Source organism: Myxine glutinosa, chromosome 4 (assembly GCF_964187855.1).
Source record: "Myxine glutinosa chromosome 4, kmMyxGlut1.1, whole genome shotgun sequence".
Taxonomy (NCBI): Eukaryota; Metazoa; Chordata; class Myxini; order Myxiniformes; family Myxinidae; genus Myxine; species Myxine glutinosa.
This window is the reverse complement of record NC_136264.1, coordinates 215824970-215846306: the sequence shown is the minus strand read 5'-3', so window position 1 is coordinate 215846306 and position 21337 is coordinate 215824970. Positions and strand designations below refer to the sequence as shown.

Sequence of the window (21337 nt, the reverse complement as noted above, 5' to 3'; positions counted from 1 at the left end):
CAAGCACTTGCTTATTAAGCTTATGTTTAGTTTCTGCTTTTCCCTTCAAGCACTTGCTTATTAAGCTTATGTTTAGTTTCTGCTGTTCCCTTCAAGCACTTGCTTATTAGTATTATGTTTAGTTTCTGCTTTTCCCTTCAAGCACTTGCTTATTAAGCTTATGTTTAGTTTCTGCTTTTCCCTTCAAGCACTTGCTTATTAAGCTTATGTTTAGTTTCTGCTTTTCCCTTCAAGCACTTGCTTATTAGTATTATGTTTAGTTTCTGCTTTTCCCTTCAAGCACTTGCTTATTAAGCTTATGTTTCGTTTCTGCTTTTCCCTTCAAGCACTTGCTTATTAGGCTTATGTTTAGTTTACCCTTTTCCCTTCAAGCACTTGCTTATTAGGCTTATGTTTAGTTTCTGCTTTTCCCTCCAAGCACTTGCTTATTAAGCTTATGTTTAGTTTCTGCTTTTCCCTTCAAGCACTTGCTTATTAAGCTTATGTTTAGTTTCTGCTTTTCCCTTCAAGCACTTGCTTATTAGTATTATGTTTAGTTTCTGCTTTTCCCTTCAAGCACTTGCTTATTAGGCTTATGTTTTGTTTCCCCTTTTCCCTTCAAGCACTTGCTTATTAGGCTTATGTTTAGTTTACCCTTTTCCCTTCAAGCACTTGCTTATTAAGCTTATGTTTAGTTTCTGCTTTTCCCTTCAAGCACTTGCTTATTAGGCTTATGTTTAGTTTACCCTTTTCCTTTCAAGCACTTGCTTATTAGGCTTATGTTTAGTTTACCCTTTTCCCTTCAAGCACTTGCTTATTAGGCTTATGTTTAGTTTCTGCTTTTCCCTTCAAGCACTTGCTTATTAGTATTATGTTTAGTTTCTGCTTTTCCCTTCAAGCACTTGCTTATTAGTATTATGTTTAGTTTCTGCTTTTCCCTTCAAGCACTTGCTTATTAGTATTATGTTTAGTTTCTGCTTTTCCCTTCAAGCACTTGCTTATTAGTATTATGTTTAGTTTCTGCTTTTCCCTTCAAGCACTTGCTTATTAGGCTTATGTTTTGTTTCCCCTTTTCCCTTCAAGCACTTGCTTATTAAGCTTATGTTTAGTTTACCCTTTTCCCTTCAAGCACTTGCTTATTAAGCTTATGTTTAGTTTCTGCTTTTCCCTTCAAGCACTTGCTTATTAGGCTTATGTTTAGTTTACCCTTTTCCCTTCAAGCACTTGCTTATTAGGCTTATGTTTAGTTTACCCTTTTCCCTTCAAGCACTTGCTTATTAGGCTTATGTTTAGTTTCTGCTTTTCCCTTCAAGCACTTGCTTATTAGGCTTATGTTTAGTTTACCCTTTCCCTTCAAGCACTTGCTTATTAGGCTTATGTTTAGTTTCTGCTTTTCCCTTCAAGCACTTGCTTATTAGGCTTATGTTTAGTTTACCCTTTTCCCTTCAAGCACTTGCTTATTAGGCTTATGTTTAGTTTACACTTTTCCCTTCAAGCACTTGCTTATTAGGCTTATGTTTAGTTTCTGCTTTTCCCTTCAAGCACTTGCTTATTAGGCTTATGTTTTGTTTCCCCTTTTCCCTTCAAGCACTTGCTTATTAGGCTTATGTTTAGTTTACCCTTTTCCCTTCAAGCACTTGCTTATTAAGCTTATGTTTAGTTTCTGCTTTTCCCTTCAAGCACTTGCTTATTAGGCTTATGTTTAGTTTACCCTTTTCCCTTCAAGCACTTGCTTATTAGGCTTATGTTTAGTTTACCCTTTTCCCTTCAAGCACTTGCTTATTAGGCTTATGTTTAGTTTCTGCTTTTCCCTTCAAGCACTTGCTTATTAGTATTATGTTTAGTTTCTGCTTTTCCCTTCAAGCACTTGCTTATTAGTATTATGTTTAGTTTCTGCTTTTCCCTTCAAGCACTTGCTTATTAGTATTATGTTTAGTTTCTGCTTTTCCCTTCAAGCACTTGCTTATTAGGCTTATGTTTTGTTTCCCCTTTTCCCTTCAAGCACTTGCTTATTAGGCTTATGTTTAGTTTCTGCTTTTCCCTTCAAGCACTTGCTTATTAGTATTATGTTTAGTTTCTGCTTTTCCCTTCAAGCACTTGCTTATTAGTATTATGTTTAGTTTCTGCTTTTCCCTTCAAGCACTTGCTTATTAGTATTATGTTTAGTTTCTGCTTTTCCCTTCAAGCACTTGCTTATTAGTATTATGTTTAGTTTCTGCTTTTCCCTTCAAGCACTTGCTTATTAGGCTTATGTTTTGTTTCCCCTTTTCCCTTCAAGCACTTGCTTATTAGGCTTATGTTTAGTTTCTGCTTTTCCCTTCAAGCACTTGCTTATTAGGCTTATGTTTAGTTTACCCTTTTCCCTTCAAGCACTTGCTTATTAGGCTTATGTTTAGTTTCTGCTTTTCCCTTCAAGCACTTGCTTATTAGGCTTATGTTTAGTTTCTGCTTTTCCCTTCAAGCACTTGCTTATTAGGCTTATGTTTAGTTTCTGCTTTTCCCTTCAAGCACTTGCTTATTAAGCTTATGTTCAGTTTCTGCTTTTCCCTTCAAGCACTTGCCCTTCTTATGTTTATGTTTAGTTTCTTTAGTTAGTTTTTTAGTTTAGTTTAGTTTAGTTTAGTTTAGTTTAGTTAGGCTTATGTTTAGTTTCTGCTTTTCCCTTCAAGCACTTGCTTATTAGGCTTATGTTTAGTTTCTGCTTTTCCCTTCAAGCACTTGCTTATTAAGCTTATGTTTAGTTTCTGCTTTTCCCTCCAAGCACTTGCTTATTAGGCTTATGTTTAGTTTCTGCTTTTCCCTCCAAGCACTTGCTTATTAGGCTTATGTTTAGTTTCTGCTTTTCCCTTCAAGCACTTGCTTATTAGGCTTATGTTTAGTTTACCCTTTTCCCTTCAAGCACTTGCTTATTAGGCTTATGTTTACTTTACGCTTTTCATTTCAAGGCCCTCTCCAAAAGTTGCATATACGTATTGTCATTTGTTGGCTGAGATTTCTGCCCATATATGAAACGTCACATCAAAATGTTGTCATGTCGCCAGATCACGCCATTCAGACTCAACCACACTCGGTGGTATTATGGTTAGTTCGAGCATCCGCTTTGAGTCTGGGAGGTCTGCGGTTAGAACCCCGGGCCAAGTCATCACAACAATTTACGAAATGGTACGTGCTGCTTTCTTTGCTCGCCATTCAGCATTTAAAAGGAAAGAGCATGGATAAACAACCATATAATAACCTGGCTACCATTGTGCAGGTTTGATGGGCATAGTCGCCTCCATCTGCATTGAAGTTATTTGTGAGCAAACTCGTATTTAAAAATTGAAAATTGAAACGTCGATTATTGGGGGAATATGTTGTACCAACACGGAATGATTCTGATGAAGCGCCATGGGTTTCCGTCGCTAAGAGGCGATCGAACAAAGCCGCAGCAACCGGGCGGCTCTGAGGCAGGCGACTCTCCAGCAGCGTGATGGCCTGTGCCAGGCTGGCCCGATTCTGAGCCAAAAGGCCTTCGGCCAGGCGACCCACCATCACCTCCTCCTGTTGGCTCAGCAATGCCTCTTGAACTGGCTGTGACCGTGCCCCACCTGCCAGCACTGACAAATTAATCACGATAAATGCCATTAATCATCCAAATTATCAATATTTTTTATCCAAGCATTAAATAATGTAAATGCCATTCCATGAACAAATTGCTTCAACTCCACACATACTTAGGTGTCGTTTGGAACTGTGACCTTGAACTGTTAGTTTGGCAAACCATCTCCACAAATTGCACCAAAATAAGATTGGATTTATAAATACCGTCACGACGGGTTCAATCACAAAGATAACAAGAAAAAGAGCAATCAGAGATTGCAAACCCCCGCCAGGATGTATTTTCAGTGGTTTTTAAGGCTTTTGTGTTAAAACAAATATGGCGGCCGAACCACGTGACCAATGACGTCATCATTTTTTTTTCTAAACTAATTTATTCCTAGATTATGCTCAAGAAATTTCATCTTGATCGGATGAAGTTTTGTACTTGTTGAATTATGACGTCATAATGGAGGCACCTATGACATCATCATTAACATATTTTATTCTGCATGGAGAGTTCTTTACAATGAGCCATGTCTCAATTTTTTCTATTCAGCGCTTTCGGAGATATAGAGGTGCAAAGTTTTTCATTTTTTTCCAAGATGGCGGCCGAACCACGTGACCGATGACGTCATCGTTTTTTTTTTTTTCTCCACCAGTTTATGCCGACATGGCGCTCAAGAAATTTCATCTTGATAGGATGAAGTTTTGTACTTTTCGAATTATGACATCATAATGGAGGCAACTATGACATCATCATTAACATATTTTATTCCCAATGTAGAGTTCTTTACAATGCGCCATGTCTCAATTTTTTCTATTCAGCGCTTTCCGAGATAGGTCCAACCTTTCCGAGGTGCAAAGTTTCAGTGGTTTTTCCAAGATGGTGGCTGAACCATGTGACCTATGACGTCATAATTATCATTAAAAAAATTCCACAGGTGGAGTTGCACCTATGGTGAAAATTTCCTGTCAATCGGACCAACGGTTGCAGAGAAAATCATATTTATTCTACGCGGACAAACAAACAAACAGACAGACAAACAGACAAAAATGCAATACCCTCTCCTCTGGCGAGGGTAACTAGAATGGCTCTCAGTTGTAGAGAGCATACTGTTACGTTTGTGGGGGTAAACGCAGGAATACCTTATAGGAAAGTCAGAATCGTATAAATTAGCATGCTCCGAGTGTCGTGAAGAAGAAGAAGCCATCTCGATGCACCCAAGTAGAGTCGAATGCCCGGTTAAGTGTTTCGGTGTCTCCATACGGAGGAGTGGAGTTATGCTATTTAGGTAGGGTCTGTAAGGTTAAATTACCCTGTACGTGTTTGCCTCCTGTGATCTTCCCTCCGTCTTTATTACAATTAAAAATCCCGCCAAACAACAACTATAACAAATGGACACATTCGCCCACAACGCCGCCAGGGCTAACGAAAGCCTTGGCGGCGAAAGAGGGACCCAGCACATTTGCACGTAAATCCCACCTCACGGCCACCGACATCATCCGAACATTCCCGAACAGCGACTAGACACTGCCCCCCTGATGACTCGTAACGAGGAGGCCACGCCCCAGCCTTCGTGATTGTGGAGGCGCGATGGGATGATTGATAGCGATCGGTGATTGGACAGAGTATGACATCATCGTGGAGCATTCGAGAGCTGAAAGGAAAGAGAACGCTGTCTCGCCATATTGGTCTCTCTTGTCCCGGGTTTGGTTGTGGGCGGTCGCAGTCTTCTCTTCTGGTCCTGGTCTTTATTGCGGCGGTCGCTTGGTCGTTTTGCGCGGGAGGACGATGGGCGCTCGTCCGTGTGCGCTGGGGAGATCATCGGAGCCGTGTTCGAAAAGAAGGATCCTGCCTGATTGCCTCACGCCGGCTGGCTACGGGCACGATTCGCGCCATCTTGTGCGTTTCCCACGCTGTGGTTTGAGGCGATGACCAGCAAGCCTTACCAGTCAATTGGGGACACAAAGCTGTGTCGATTTGGCCGATTACCAAAACATTATTAATTTTCTTTCAGTATCTTTTCCCCTTGTTTAACTACGAGACTGAGTGGAGACGTCTCAATGAGGAATTTCAGTTTTTACCTCACCTCCCATTGTTATTTGCATTTATTTTCATTAAATCATTATTTGTCGAATCTTACTTTTCTTGTATTGTGGATTTTGTGTTTGTGGGTTCGGATAACTCCTGCGTGTGTTCCCGATTAGATAAGGCTCGGGCCTTCCCGCGCGCGCCAACGACAATCCCGCCAAGTATGCCTCGGTTCGGAGTACGCCTCGGAGTTTAAGTTCATTTCGGTCATTCGTCCTTTTGGGGTATTAACTTCGGGGATTTTTTTTTTATTTGTATTTTTTTAATTTTTTTGTATACAAGATCGAGGCTCGTGAAAGAGCGAACATTAATCACACAGAAAGACAAACAGACACACAAAACAAATAACATCGGGAGCGGTAGACAAGATGGGGAGAGAGGGGGAAGGACACAAACACAACATTTGAGAGCAGGGACCGAGAGACATGGACACATCGAGAGAACTGTGGGATGGAGAGGGCTTTGGGGGGAGGCATGGGAAGGGGGGGGGGGGGGGTGGGAGAGGTATAAAACATATGGACACTGCCAAGACTTCCAGGAAAGAAGTTGGAATTTCAAACAAGGTGGATCTGGGGTGAATTAGTGGGGGTAGAAAAGATCAAGGTTTTGGATGGGGGAAGATAAGAGATGGTGGTGAACAGCTGTTTTGAAGACCTGGAGGGAGGAGTGTGATTGAAGTGAGTGTGGGAGTTTGTTCCAGAGACGGGAGAAAAGAGGAATGAAAGAGTGAAGGTGAGCAGAGCCGAGATTTCGGCAGTTTAACCATCAGAGGGTTGCTGGCAGATCTTGTGCGACCTGTAGGAATATTTGGGGGACAGAGCACAGAGAGAGCTGGGGGAGCAAGGCCGGAGAGGAGTCGGTAGAAGACAGAAAGACCACCTACCTGCCTGCGGTGAGTGAGTGAAAGGCCCTCAGAGATAGCTTCATCGCGGGAGATTCCAATGATTCTGAAAGCTTTGGATTCAACAGCGTGAAGCCGAGCCAGGTGTGAGGCAGGAGCACCAGCCCATAGGGGAGAACAGTATTCCATTGAGCTGCGGATGAAAGCCTTGTATGTGGTGAGGAGCTCAGGTGTGCCTAGGAAGGACTTCGCACGACGGAGGATGCCCAGTCGGCGACTGGCTTTGGAGGCCAGCTTGGAAATGTGGTTTTCCCAAGAAAGATCATGGCAGATGGTGAGACCCAAAAGCTTGAGCGACAGAACTTCTTGGAGAGGATTGTTGAGAAAGTAGATGGGAGGGTTGTCCAGTCGATCTTTTCGGAGAGACATAGTAAGAGTGTGAGATTTGTCAGGATTGAAAGACATGTTCCACATGTTTGACCAGTCTGTGATTTTGTCCAGGTCTTCAGAGAGTGAGGAGGCTGCAGATTGCCGATCTGAGGGAAGAGGAATGGAGCGGCAGAGAGTGGAGTCATCAGCAAAGAGATACAGAGGATTTTCCAGAGTCGGAGAGATCATTGATAAAGACCAGAAAAAGCACAGGGCCCAGCCCAAGCACAGGATAGGACAATACCTGTCCACACAGGGGTTATCAGGTTCAGCCAGGCTGAACAGTTTACATTTTGTATCCCACCGATGGGTCATATCTGGATCCGGACTTTAACCAAAATCGAATCGTGTTGTTCTTGTCACACACCCAACTCATCCAACAAGTTTTGTCATAAGTCATTCACAACTTTTTGAAGTATCTTGTTATATATCGTTTTTGACCCCATCATTTAATGGTGAAGAATCACTTTCAAAAATTAAAAAATTCTCGTATCCACATCTGGATTCAGATCTTTACCAAAATCGAATCGACTTATTCTCGTCACACACCCAACCTGTCCACCATGTTTCATCCAAATCCATCCATAACTTTTTGAGATATCGTGTTATATGTTGTTTTAGCCGAACCACTCAATGGTGAAGAATCACTGAAAAAATTCTCTGATTCGGATCCAGATTTGAATCTTCACCAAAATTGAATCGTCTTCCTTGTCACAACCCTACCTGTTCACCAAGTTTCATCTGCATCCGTCCACAACGTTTTGAAATATCCTGTTCACAAACAGACAGACAAACAAACAAGAAGACGTCATGCAGAGCACGATACTAATAAAATCGACCCCCCTCCCCCCCAAAAAGGTTGCCATGGATACATCAAATTCTCAATTTCATTAAGATAAAAATTGACGATCTTAATAAAAGCTCGGGTCAATCGGATTAAAATTGATGATTTTTCATGTGAAAATTCATGATTTTAGAACTTTGACTTGGAGTTTACCTTTGATATTATGGGATCTTTGGATTTTTGGAGTTTGGAGCTTGATGAATCGGATTTGCTTTCCCAAATCAGCAATACACAAGGTAATTGCTGTTTAACCTTGAGGTTAATAGGATGAAAATTGATGATTTTTCAGATGAAAATTGATGATTTTGGAAGTTTGACCATGAGTTGACCTTTGGCCTTTTTGACCTTAAAATAGTTGGTTTCCCAATTTAGTGACTCAATACACAAATGCTGTTCAATTTTCAAGTTAATGAGATGAAAAATGGCGATTTTAGAACTTCGACCTCCAGATGACCTTTGACCTCAAATCAATAGCTTCTCAATTGTGACAACCTCCACAACTTGGTGAAGTTTCATGACTATCAGTTTAAAATTGTGACCTGCAGGCGAGAGACAGACAGACAGACAAACAAACAAACACGAAATATGTTGTGCAGAGCACGCACGATACTTGCGAAATCCCCAAAATAAGTTGTTGGCTTATCATGAATATAATTGGTAGTTCAATTCAGTGACCTGGTATGCAAATTTCAAAATGAAAATCCTATTCAAATTTCAAGTCAATTGGATGAAAATTGAGGATTTTAGAAATATGAAAAAGGTGGTTGACCTTTGACCTACACTGATCTCAAAAAATAGTTGGTTGTTGAATTCAGTTCGCCGATATGAAAATCAGATTCAAATTTCAAGTCAATCGGATGAAAATTGAGGATTTCAGAAATTTCAAAAAGGTGGTTGACCTTTGGCCTACGCTGATCTCAAAAAAATAGTTGGTTGTTGAATTCAGTTCGCCAATATGTAAATACTATTCACATTTCAAGTCAATCGGATGAAAATTGAGGATTTTAAGAATTTCAAAAAAGAGGTTGACCTTTGGCCTATGTTGACCCGATGACCCATGTTGATCTCAAAAATAGTAGGTGGTTGAATTCAGTTTGCTGACATGTAAATCCCATTCAAAGTTCAAGTCAATCGGATGACAATTGAGGATTTTAGACATATGAAATTGTTGACCTTTGGCCTATGTTGACCTTTTGGCCTACGATGATCTCAAAATAGTTGGTGGTTGAATTCAGTTAGCTGATGTGTAAATCCTCTTCAAATTTCAAGTTAATTGGATGAAAATTGAGGATTTTATAAATTCAAAAAGTGGTTGACCTTAGGCCTATGTTGACCTTTTAGCCTATGTTGACCTTTTGGCCTATGCTGATCTCAAAAATAGTTAGTGGTTGAATTCAGTTAGCTGAAATGAAAATCCTATTCAAATCTCAAGTCAATCGGATTAAAATTGAGGATTTTAGAAACATGAAATTGTTGTTGACCTTTGACCTATGTTGACCTTTTGACCTATGCTGATCTCAAAAATAGTTGGTGGTTGAATTCAGTTGGCCGATATGTAAATCCTTTTCAAATTTCACATCAATCGGATGAACATTGAGGATTTTAGAAATTTGAAAAAAGTGGTTGACCGTTTGGCCTATGTTGACCTTTAGGCCTACGATTATCTCAAGATAGTTGGTGGTTGAATTCAGTTAGCTGATGTGTAAATCCTCTTCAAATTTCAAGTTAATTGGATGAAAATCGAGGATTTTAGAAATTCAAAAAAAGTGGTTGACCTTTGGCCTATGTTGACCTTTTGGCGTATGCTGATCTCAAAAATAGTTGGTGGTTGAATTCAGTAAACTGACATGTAAATTCTATTCAAATTTCAAGTCAATTGGATGAAAATTGAGGATTTCAGAAATTCAAAAAAAGGTGGTTGACCTTTGGCCTAGGTTGACCTTTTGACCTCAAAAATATAGAGGAATTCGTCGGATTACAAACTCTACCATTTGGTGAAGTTACGTGAAGATCGGTTAAAAACTAACCTGTAGGCAAGTATAAGTGAGCGGACAGAAACAAACACACACACACACACACACACACACAAACTGGAGTGATCAACATACTTGCAATTTTTTTTGTTTTTTTTTTGCCAAGTAACAAGTGAATCCTCTTGGATTGCGCTGAGGTTCGGGCATGGAATTTCGAGCCTCGATCATGGTTCGAGCCTCGATCTTGTATACAAAAATAATAATAACTAGAACGGGCACTCGGTAGAGCGCATACCTTCGCCGCAGCTACTGTTCTGTACTTGGCATGGGAGTGTAGGGAACAGAACAGTGAACAGTTTGGTGCTGATTTCATGCAAATCAGATAAGAATTGACCGAGTTATGACCAAAAACGCACATTTTGCAAGGTCGTGACCCCCCTGACCTTTGACCCCCAACCGCTAACAAGGGTAATGTCTTCACTGGGTCATGTCGTATATCACAAGATCGGGCATTGAATTCTGAACATTTTGGCATTAGTTGCATGCCAATTGGATAAAAATTGACCGCGCTATGGTAAAAATACGATTTTGACCTTTTCGTGACCTTGACCTTGACCTTTGACCCGATTGCTCCCAAAATCTAATCAAATGTGTCCCGTATAATAACCAATCATCCCACCAAATTTCATGCAATTCGGTTGAATACTTTTTGAGTTATGCGAATAACATACACACACACACACACACAGACATACAAATAAATACACAGCGATCAAAACATAACCTTCCGCTTTTGCGAAGGTAATAATAACTAGAACGGGCACTCGGTAGAGCGCATACCTTCGCCGCAGCTACTGTTCTGTACTTGGCATGGGAGTGTAGGGAACAGAACAGTGAACAGTTTGGTGCTGATTTCATGCAAATCGGATAAGAATTGACCGAGTTATGACAAATAAAAATACGATTTTGACCTTTTCGTGACCTTGACCTTGACCTTTGACCCGATTGCTCCCAAAATCTAATCAAATGTGTCCCGTATAATAACCAATCATCCCACCAAATTTCATGCAATTCGGTTGAATACTTTTTGAGTTATGCGAATAACATACACACACACACACACACAGACATACAAATAAATACACAGCGATCAAAACATAACCTTCCGCTTTTGCGAAGGTAATAAGAACCTTGGGCCGAATCTCGCGCTTCACCAGTGCGCGTGCGCGAATTTACGTCACGTCGGCAGCGAGAAGGGGTTCCCCAACACGAACCAATCAGGAACTGCCACGTCACACTTATATGATCTCAGAATTCCTGTGACAGGAATTCGCGTTACACTGGCTGGAAGTCATTCGCTAGAGGCGCTTCCTCAGCGCTAATAACGCATAAGACCAACCAATATACTTGATGAAAAATCGTCAATTTTCGCAAATAACAAACAGGAATAGAAACACAACCGACCAATATACTTGAAAAGTCTTCAATTTTGCGATTAATAACAAGAAGACCATGCAGAGCACGATACTTGCAAAATCCGGTTTTTCAGATGAAAATTTATGATTTTGTAAATTGACCTTGAGTTGACCTTTCACCTTAAAAATAGTTGGTTTCCCAATTTAGTGATTCGATATACAAATGCTGTTCAATTTTCAAGTCAATCAGATGAAAAATGGCCATTTTAGAAATTTTACCTCCAGATGACCTTTGACCTCAAAATCAATAGGCTTCTCACTTGTGATGACCTCTACAACTTGGTGAAGTTTCAGGACGATCGGTTTAGAATTGTGACCTGTAAGCGAGTGACACAGACAGACTGAATAACAAACGCAACTGACCAATATGTTCATCTACAACTGACCAATATGTTTATCTACAACTGACCAATATGTTCATCTACAACTGACCAATATGTTTATATACAACTGACCAATATGTTTATATACAACTGACCAATATGTTTATATACAACTGGCCAATATGTTTATATACAACTGACCAATATGTTTATATACAACTGACCAATATGTTTATCTACAACTGACCAATATGTTTATCTACAACTGACCAATATGTTTATCTACAACTGACCAATATGTTTATATACAACTGACCAATATGTTTATCTACAACTGACCAATATGTTTATCTACAACTGACCAATATGTTTATATACAACTGACCAATATGTTTATATACAACTGACCAATATGTTTATATACAACTGACCAATATGATTATATACAACTGACCAATATGTTTATCTACAAGTGACCAATATGTTTATATACAACTGACCAATATGTTTATCTACAACTGACCAATATGTTTATCTACAACTGACCAATATGTTTATATACAACTGACCAATATGTTTATATACAACTGACCAATATGTTTATATACAACTGACCAATATGTTTATATACAACTGACCAATATGTTTATATACAACTGACCAATATGTTTATATACAACTGACCAATATGTTTATATACAACTGACCAATATGTTTATATACAACTGACCAATATGTTTATATACAACTGACCAATATGTTTATATACAACTGACCAATATGTTTATATACAACTGACCAATATGTTTATATACAACTGACCAATATGTTTATATACAACTGACCAATATGTTTATATACAACTGACCAATATGTTTATCTACAACTGACCAATATGTTTATATACAACTGACCAATATGTTTATATACAACTGACCAATATGTTTATATACAACTGACCAATATGTTTATATACAACTGACCAATATGTTTATATACAACTGACCAATATGTTTATATACAACTGACCAATATGTTTATATACAACTGACCAATATGTTTATATACAACTGACCAATATGTTTATACACAACTGACCAATATGTTTATACACAACTGACCAATATGTTTATACACAACTGACCAATATGTTTATCTACAACTGACCAATATGTTTATATACAACTGACCAATATGTTTATATATAACTGACCAATATGTTTATATACAACTGACCAATATGTTTATCTACAACTGACCAATATGTTTATATACAACTGACCAATATGTTTATCTACAACTGACCAATATGTTTATATACAACTGACCAATATGTTTATATACAACTGACCAATATGTTTATATACAACTGACCAATATGTTTATATACAACTGACCAATATGTTTATCTACAACTGACCAATATGTTTATATACAACTGACCAATATGTTTATATACAACTGACCAATATGTTTATATACATCTGACCAATATGTTTATATACAACTGACCAATATGTTTATCTACAACTGACCAATATGTTTATCTACAACTGACTAATATGTTTATCTACAACTGACTAATATGTTTATCTACAACTGACCAATATGTTTATATACAACTAACCAATATGTTTATCTACAACTGACCAATATGTTTATCTACAACTGACCAATATGTTTATCTACAACTGACCAATGTTTATCTACAACTGACCAATATGTTTATCTACAACTGACCAATATGTTTATCTACAACCGACCAATATGTTTATCTACAACCGACTAATATGTTTATCTACAACTGACCAATATGTTTATATACAACTGACCAATATGTTTATATACAACTGACCAATATGTTTATATACAACTGACCAATATATTTATATACAACTGACCAATATGTTTATCTACAACTGACCAATATGTTTATCTACAACTGACCAATATGTTTATATACAACTGACCAATATGTTCATATACAACTGACCAATATGTTTATATACAACTGACCAATATGTTTATCTACAACTGACCAATATGTTTATCTACAACTGACCAATATGTTTATCTACAACTGACCAATATGTTTATCTACAACTGACCAATATGTTTATCTACAACTGACCAATATGTTTATCTACAACTGACTAATATGTTTATCTACAACTGACTAATATGTTTATCTACAACTGACCAATATGTTTATCTACAACTGACTAATATGTTTATCTACAACTGACCAATATGTTTATATACAACTGACCAATATCTTTATATACAACTGACCAATTTGTTTATATACAACTGACCAATATGTTTATCTACAACTGACCAATATGTTTACACACAACTGACCAATATGTTTATATACAACTGACCAATATGTTTATATACAACTGACCAATATGTTTATATACAACTGACCAATATGTTTATATGTCAAGTCGTAGATTCGTTATTGCTAAGAATTCTGTATAAGACGTCTTGAATAATATGTTATGATTTTAATGTTGCTTATATGCTATTTTCATAAAGTTAATAAAAGGTTTTTGCTTCGTTTTAGTTTAAAATGAGGAAAGGCTCGCTTGGGTCGTGCTGGACAATTGTATACGTGTGCTTTTTCGAGGCTAGATAAGGCCGGTCGTAAAATCACGCTCACATGCGCGTGATTTTGTGTAACGCTAGTAGAATGATTAGATTGCAGACATAAACCTATCGTTAAAACCATATATATTTTGTATTAATCACAGCGACGCTTGACTCTGTATAAACATGCTTTGAATTACTCATTTGAACAAACCCATATATTTTATGGCCTTATCGAAGCCAAAGAATGCACCCTCCCTTTAATGAGTTATATTTTCTGTCTCCTCGGAGCCCAGAGAAACATCTGGTCCAGATAAGGGACGGATGACGGTGGGGGCTAGGGATGATGGTGAGGGACTCTCGCCAGTCGCTTTGTTCTCTCGGAGATTTTCTGATAAACTTGTCCCTATTTATACGGACTGCGAATCAATGTGCTTCAGGAAGGCTAGACGTGGCATGAAGCTGGTTCTTGCTGTAGATGTCTGTCTCCTCCGGATCTGTATAAGTTGGTTTTTAATAAAGCTGCGTCATTTTCAAACTGTTTGTGGACTTCTTTTGCAAACGAAGAGCCGCTTCTTCACAGATGGTACCAGGAGTGGGGTGCAGCACCGGACGACGGGAAACGGAGCCCGAGGGACAGGAGGAAGGCTGCCTGAGGCCGGCGCCGGCACGCTGATTTGATTAAAGGTGAGAGTTGTTTTATATCAGAGGGCTATTATTCCAAATTCGTACCTTCCTCCCTCGAGCGGCTCCAGTCTCCCTGTCTCCGCGCTGCCTGCACTCGAACAGAAATTGTAAGTAAAGGCTCATTTTAGGCCTCAGAATGACGTGGCTTTGTTAAAGCCAGGATAAACATTAAGGGTAAAGCTAAGAATCGATTTTGCGCAGGATACCAGTAAGGACTTAACAGTAAGCTTAAAGTTACAGTTAGCACCAGGAGGGGAAAATGAGGTCGGACAGCCATATAGGTTGAAGCCAGGTGGCCAAGATTTTTCCAGGAAGGAACAGCCCAGAGACAAGATGGGGTATGCCATTGCATGCCAGGGAACGAAGGGCTGTGGCTAACTTAGAGGGCCATAAGAACATGGCCAGTAAAAGGATTTGCGCAGGATATCGGTAAAGATAACGTTCGATAAGGGTAACGTTATAGTTAAACAAGGGAAAGGGGAAAAGTGAGGTCGGACAGCCGTAAAGGTTGAGCCAGGCCGAGAACTTTCCAGGAAGGATCAGCCCAGAGCAATAAGATGGGAAGCAAGCTAATGAAAGAAGGGGAACCCCTTAAGGGAACCCCGGCATCTTTCATGTTTAAGAGGCATCATTTTGCCGCGGTAAGACCATTAAAGGACTGGGCTGTGTTAACTAAAGATTTAAATAATCCCTGGCCAGAGGAGGGGTCGTTTGCACTTGACAAGTTGGAAGTGTTGTACGGAGCTTTGGATAAGCTAGAAAGGGAAAGGAAACACTTCCCACCCGATTACTGGAAAGTGTATGGCTGGTGGGAAAAGGAAGGAATGAAGCGACTGGCAGCCTCAAGACAGGCTAGCTTGGCAGGGGAAGTACTGAAGCTTCAGGGCCAAAAGAAACAAGCAGACAAGGTTCAGGACAAAACAATTAAGGAGGTAGTTAAGCAAGCAAATCAGCGGCTAATGCCGCTCGTCCATAATCCGGACCAAGACCCCGCGACAGGGGAGGTAGCCACCATGCCTCTACCCCCCCAAGCCCTGAGCCCTGTCCCAGGGCTACAGGCGCCACCTCTCCCACCCCCGCCCCTGTTCCCCCAGGGGTTAGACCCCCAGAAAACTAGACCAGCCGCCCCTCAGGTTCACCTTAGCCCGGGCAATCCTTTTAGAGGACAAGAAATTAATGGGGCGGACAGCGGGTTCGCGGCCCCAGAGGGGCCAGGAGAACTGTACCCCTCATTGGAAGGGTGCACGGAATCAGAGAACCCACAACCTGCAATTGGGATGTGTCCTTTAAAAACAATAGGACTGAACAGGGGGGCACCCATTAACATCAGGATACCCTGGAGGGAATCAGATTTGGCGTCTATGCAGGAGCGGGTGAGAACCCTGCTGGCTGAACAGCCCGGTCACGTACCGGAACTTATGCGTTTGTGGATACAAAATACAGGCGCAGATTGGCGGGACGTCTGCCACATGGGAGAGGCTGTATTGCCAGCGCGGGTGTGGGACCAGGCCAAAGTACACGCACGCTGGCCGAATGTAGCACCAACCCCGGCCCAGACCCTCGACGATTGGGGGGCCCTGGTCGACCTGTTGTTGGCCGGGGTACACATCGCACTAAGGCTAACCGACCAATTAGATGAAGCGGCCGAGCAGTGGGACATGGGCGACGATAAGAAGGCCGATGTAAAGGACGACATGTTGCAAATGCTTGCCCAGGAATCCATAAGGGCCCCCTCCCCAAAATTTGGAACCCACAAGGGCCCCCTCCACAGCCGCAGAATTGGGCCGTGCAAAAGGACCCCCCACCCCCCCCCCCCAAGACCTGAGCTCAGTCCCGGGGCTCTAGGCAACACCCCAACACCCCGCCCTGCCTTCCCTTTTTCACCTCAACCCACCCCGTCCAACCCGTCCCAAAAATCCTTTTCCTTGAATGAGAGACGTAACATGAATGAGGAATGAATGTATATTGGGATGTTAATTGACGTGTGTATCTGGCCAATGTATTTGTCTGTATGACATATGCAAAGCAGAGGGTTTCGGTGTGAAGCTTTGTAAGTGGTCTACTTGACATTCCCTAGCGACTATCCGAGGGAACAGGTGAGGTCCTGAACTGAGTCCGGATTTTCACCTGTTTGGGAGTGTTGGGATTCGTGTGGAGGCACGAGGGTGCGCGCCAGGACGGAGGGCGGCGTGGCGTCGTCGCGTTGAAATTGGTTGTGCCAGGTCGATCGGCGATCTCTGAATTTAAATCGGATTTTTGTCATGTGTGTTGTGAAATTAACGTCTATCCGAGAATCCTGGCGATGTTCGTTTAATTAAAGTGTGGTACAAACCTGTGTTTCCGCCGTGCGGCTCCGTGGAAGTTTGGGTAGAGTTATTGTGCGTTCGGGCAGGAGCCGAGCGAGCCGCGAGTCACGGGTGTGCTGTATGAGGTTGCTCGGAGGATGTGTGCCCAAATGCATTGTGGGTCAAATGTCACGTTTTCAACAGAACGCTTATCCGAGGAAGGAGGACGGTCGAGGTTTCAACTGTCGGTATGTGGTGTGGCTTCATGCCAAGGTGTGGGCGCGAGGAGGTTTGTTGATGAAGCGTTGTGCGAACGAGGAGGGATGTGCGAAAGGTGCACCAGGTAGCAAGGGTGCTGCATTGTAAAGCACGCCTCGTACGGACGTTCCTGGGCGGATTGTGACGGTTGTTGGATTCGTAGAAGTTAGCATTATGCTATGTAGAGCCACATTAATGGTCATTTGTCCATTGTCGCCGGACTTGCATTACTTGTGGGATAATAAAGCGCTGGTTACCCCAATTTGAAGTTTGACCTTTCGAAGTTTATTTGACCTTTGTTCGAGATATGTAAGAGAAAGAGGTCGGAGATAATTCACTAACCTTGGAAGAACGACAGGCTGTCAGTCTACTGGAGGTTGATTTAACGGCAGGATATATAGGACTTAAATCTGGAGAATATCGGGACATTATATTGTGGGTAAAACTGAAATCATGTACGTAATTAGCGAACAGAGAATATCGAGTTCTGTTTGTCGTTGTAATTGTCGTTGATGTCCCGATTCAGGGGTCTCAAGAAATAAACAGACTTCCGGTGCCGACCGGAAGCGTCAGGTACAGTACGCTTGAGTTTAATTTAACCGGGCCGAGCACAGTGACGTGTGTGACCGAGCAATGGGGATAGTCATGGTAAATGGAGGACAATTGGGAAGATGCAAAGAGATGCAAGTAACATGAATTAAGTTGTGGTATCAAGAGGTGGGTGCTGTATATTGGTATCTTGGTACACCAAGTAAGTATATTGTGGTTATTATAACTCGCTGATTATAGGGGGCGCCGGGCGCACCAAGTACAGATCGGGTTGCATGGTGGAGCAGGCGCAGGGTGGAACACCCCGTGTGGTTGGAGGTTGAAATGCAGTGAACATGCCCGATTTTGGCTTTGCGAGGCTCCGGATAGAAATTGGCATTTCGATGCTGTGGATTATATTGTGCCTGCCTGGAAAGGTGATGTCCTGTGCTGGGGCTGGCGACATGCCTCTGTTATTTGTCTGTCTGTCGGTCTGATTGTAAGTCTTTGGTACTGGGAGGGCTAATTGAGTGCTCAGGCGTCATTGTTCCATGGAGGCAGGTACTGTGAGTCACAAAATTTGGACCTGGGATGGGATATAAGGTCAATGAATCAGGGAAAAGTGATTTCTGATCGCTGATCCGATCTGGTTTTGAATTGTTTGATTTAATTTTGAGTTGATTGGAGGTAATAAGGATTTGTGTTGATTTCTTGATTTGAGTTGATCTGGAAACAAAGACAGATGGGATTAATGTGTATATCAGGAACATTTTGGAAAAGAAATATGGATATATGACATTACTAAAATATAACCAAGCAATTGAGAGTTCTTGGGTTAATGGGATATAAATAAATGCATCTACAAGTTGATGGTTTATAAAAAATTTAGTTCTGGATGATACTTAAACGATGAACAATGTTGGCAATATACAAAGAATGTGACTTGTTTTTGGGGGGAAAACATGTGGTTTAAAAATGGTTGGCTATGTTTTAAAGATGGAGATGTTTCGCAGAACTCTTATGATTATTATTTATATGAGTGGTGGACTATTCCATGGCGAAGCATTTTTCAGTTTTTATGTTTAAGGTTTAAGGTCTTTATGATCTGTTTAGTGTATTTTTCAAAGGAGAGGGTTTTGGTCAATGATGATGCCAAGATTCCGGATGTGAGGGAAGGTGGATACTGGGAAACCATCGATGTTGGGGGCAAAGTTATGGGTGGATTTGGTGAGTGGTTTTGGGCAAACGAAGATTAATTTAGATTTATCATAGTTAAGTTCGAGGAAGTTGATTTGAAGCCAGAATTTTATTTGGATGCCAGAAAGGAGAAAGGAGATGCTGAAAGCCAGAAAGGAGATGCTGTTGTCTACTCTGAATGACAGGTGGTGGTATCCAGGGCGCTGAGGAGTTTGTTCACGTTGTAAAGTTTGTTTATTTATTTGTTTATTTAGTTTGTTTATTGTAGAGAAGAGTGCTTTTGGGATTCCGGAGCCAGAGTGGATAATTTGAGAGTAGTAGGTGGAGTAGAGGACATCTTTGCAGTGCTGTAGGTGGTCCTTGTAGGCTTGGGAGTGAACTGATTTGGGTTTAATAGGCACAAGCTGGTCTAAACAGGGTGAGGAGGATGGTGTGATTGATGATGTCAAAGGAGGCGTTGAGGTGAGGAGGATGAAAATGTTGAGGTTGCCGGCGTCAGAGGAGAGAGAAGGTCGCTGGTGACTTTGAGGAGAGCAGTTTCAGTACTGTGGCTGGAGCAGAATCCGGATTGGGATGTTTCATACAGGTTATTGGCAGAGTGGTGATGTTTGAGTTGAGTGGCCACAGCACGTTCCAAAACTTTTGACAGAAAGGGTAGGTTGGAGATGGGTCTGAAGTTATTTAGGGTGTCAGGGTTTAGTCCAGGGTTTTTCCAGAATGGGGGTGAAGTTTCACGAGTTTTTGGGGAAATCGGTATGTGAAGCTGGATTAAGTTGGAACTGCTTGATGAGCCATGGAGATGGATTGGGTTTTGTTGTTGGTTGTCTGGGAGTTCGGTTGTTGCATTGCCAAAGGTTTCTGTGTGGTGGACACACTCGTTGGCTGTTGTCTTGTGTGACGTGGATGGAGATGTATGTGGCTGCGTGTGGCTGCCTGGAGTCGGGAAGGCGGCTACAGTGGTTGATATTGGTTGTGGATTGTCCGGGGTGCTTCGATTTGCATAGGGGGTGAAGATTGGGATATTACATTATTTTAAGTAAGTATTGGCATGAGTAATTACATAAGTAATTATGAGTTATTATGAGTATTAGTTATGAGTAAGTGATTATTACCTTCGCAAAAGCGGAAGGTTATGTTTTGATCGCTGTGTATTTATTTGTATGTGTGTGTGTGTGTATGTGTATGTTATTCGCATAACTCAAAAGGTATTCAACCGATTCGCATGAAATTTGGTGGGATGATAGGTTATTATCCGGGAACCATTTGATTAGATTTTGGAATCGATCGGGTCAAAGGTCAAGGTCATGAAAAGGTCATGGATGTGATTACAATATCAAACTTTTGGCGGGATAGAATGGTTTAATTTGAAACAAATCTTCCCGCATGACAACGTAGGTGTGGCTTTGCTACACAGATCTTGTAGTCTTTTATTTTGGCAACAAAAGTAGCTGCGGCGAAGGTATGCGCTCTACCGAGTGCCCGTTCTAGTTTTAGTAAAGTTACATGTTTCGCTGTGTTGTGGATCTGGGGACAAGCTAGTTTGATGGGTACCCTGGGGTCTTCGGCGTGTCTATGTGTTTGGCTGTCTGTTACACCGGACTCTTGAATGGGTTTTCATGAGACGAATTTCAGACATAACAGTGAGAATCTATTTTGAGCGAATCACAGTGGGTGAGGAAAACATTGTGTGTGACCAGACACCAGAACTGACCAGAATTGAAATTGGAAGTAAACCAGGTTATTTCTATTATTTGTTTATTCGTGAAAATAAATAAATAATAGGGGGAGGTTAATGGAGGTTAATGGTGGTTTGTTTGTGTTAATGGAGGTTAATGGTGGTTTGTTTGTGTTAATTCTAGTTGAAACTCTAGCTGAAGTAATTTTCGTTTATTTTTATTATTTTATTGATTTTTATGATTTTGATTGATTTTTTGATTTGATTTGAGATTTGAGATGATTGATTTTTATTAATTTTATAATTTTATTTTTATTGATGTTGGAAACAGGTAATGGGATGCTGAGAGAAGGATTGAATTTAATTTGAATTGGACTGGATTAAATGGGATTGAATTTAAAAAAAATTGAATATTGGATAAAATTGGATCCACTTGAAAAAAGTGGATTAGGAAATTGGAGAAAAGGTGTTCTATGAAACTATGAATTGAATGAATTGAATCTATGAATTGGAGACCTGTAGACCAGGCGTTCCCAGGAGACTTGTGGACCAGGTGTTCCACCAGAGGAAAAAGACCAGG

At 40.8% G+C, this 21337-nt stretch overlaps 1 protein-coding gene across 4 annotated transcripts in view; it reads right to left on the bottom strand.

Annotated features, from left to right (window-relative positions):
* Positions 1 to 21337, bottom strand: part of MMAA (metabolism of cobalamin associated A) — a 773535-nt gene that overhangs the window by 22959 nt on the left and 729239 nt on the right. Inside the window, exons 2-3 of one of the 4 annotated variants that reach the window (XM_078777020.1) lie at positions 11432 to 11529; positions 3339 to 3575 (exon numbers count right to left, since the gene is read on the bottom strand). The exons of 1 other annotated variant lie outside the window; for it this stretch is intronic. In XM_078777020.1, the coding sequence (XP_078633146.1) occupies positions 3339 to 3510 (172 nt within the window). In that variant the 5' untranslated portion in view covers positions 3511 to 3575; positions 11432 to 11529. Of the gene's footprint in view, positions 1 to 3338; positions 3619 to 11431; positions 11530 to 21337 lie in introns of those variants that run through there. 2 more of the 4 variants (XM_068114404.2, XM_078777019.1) reach the window with 2 other exon arrangements.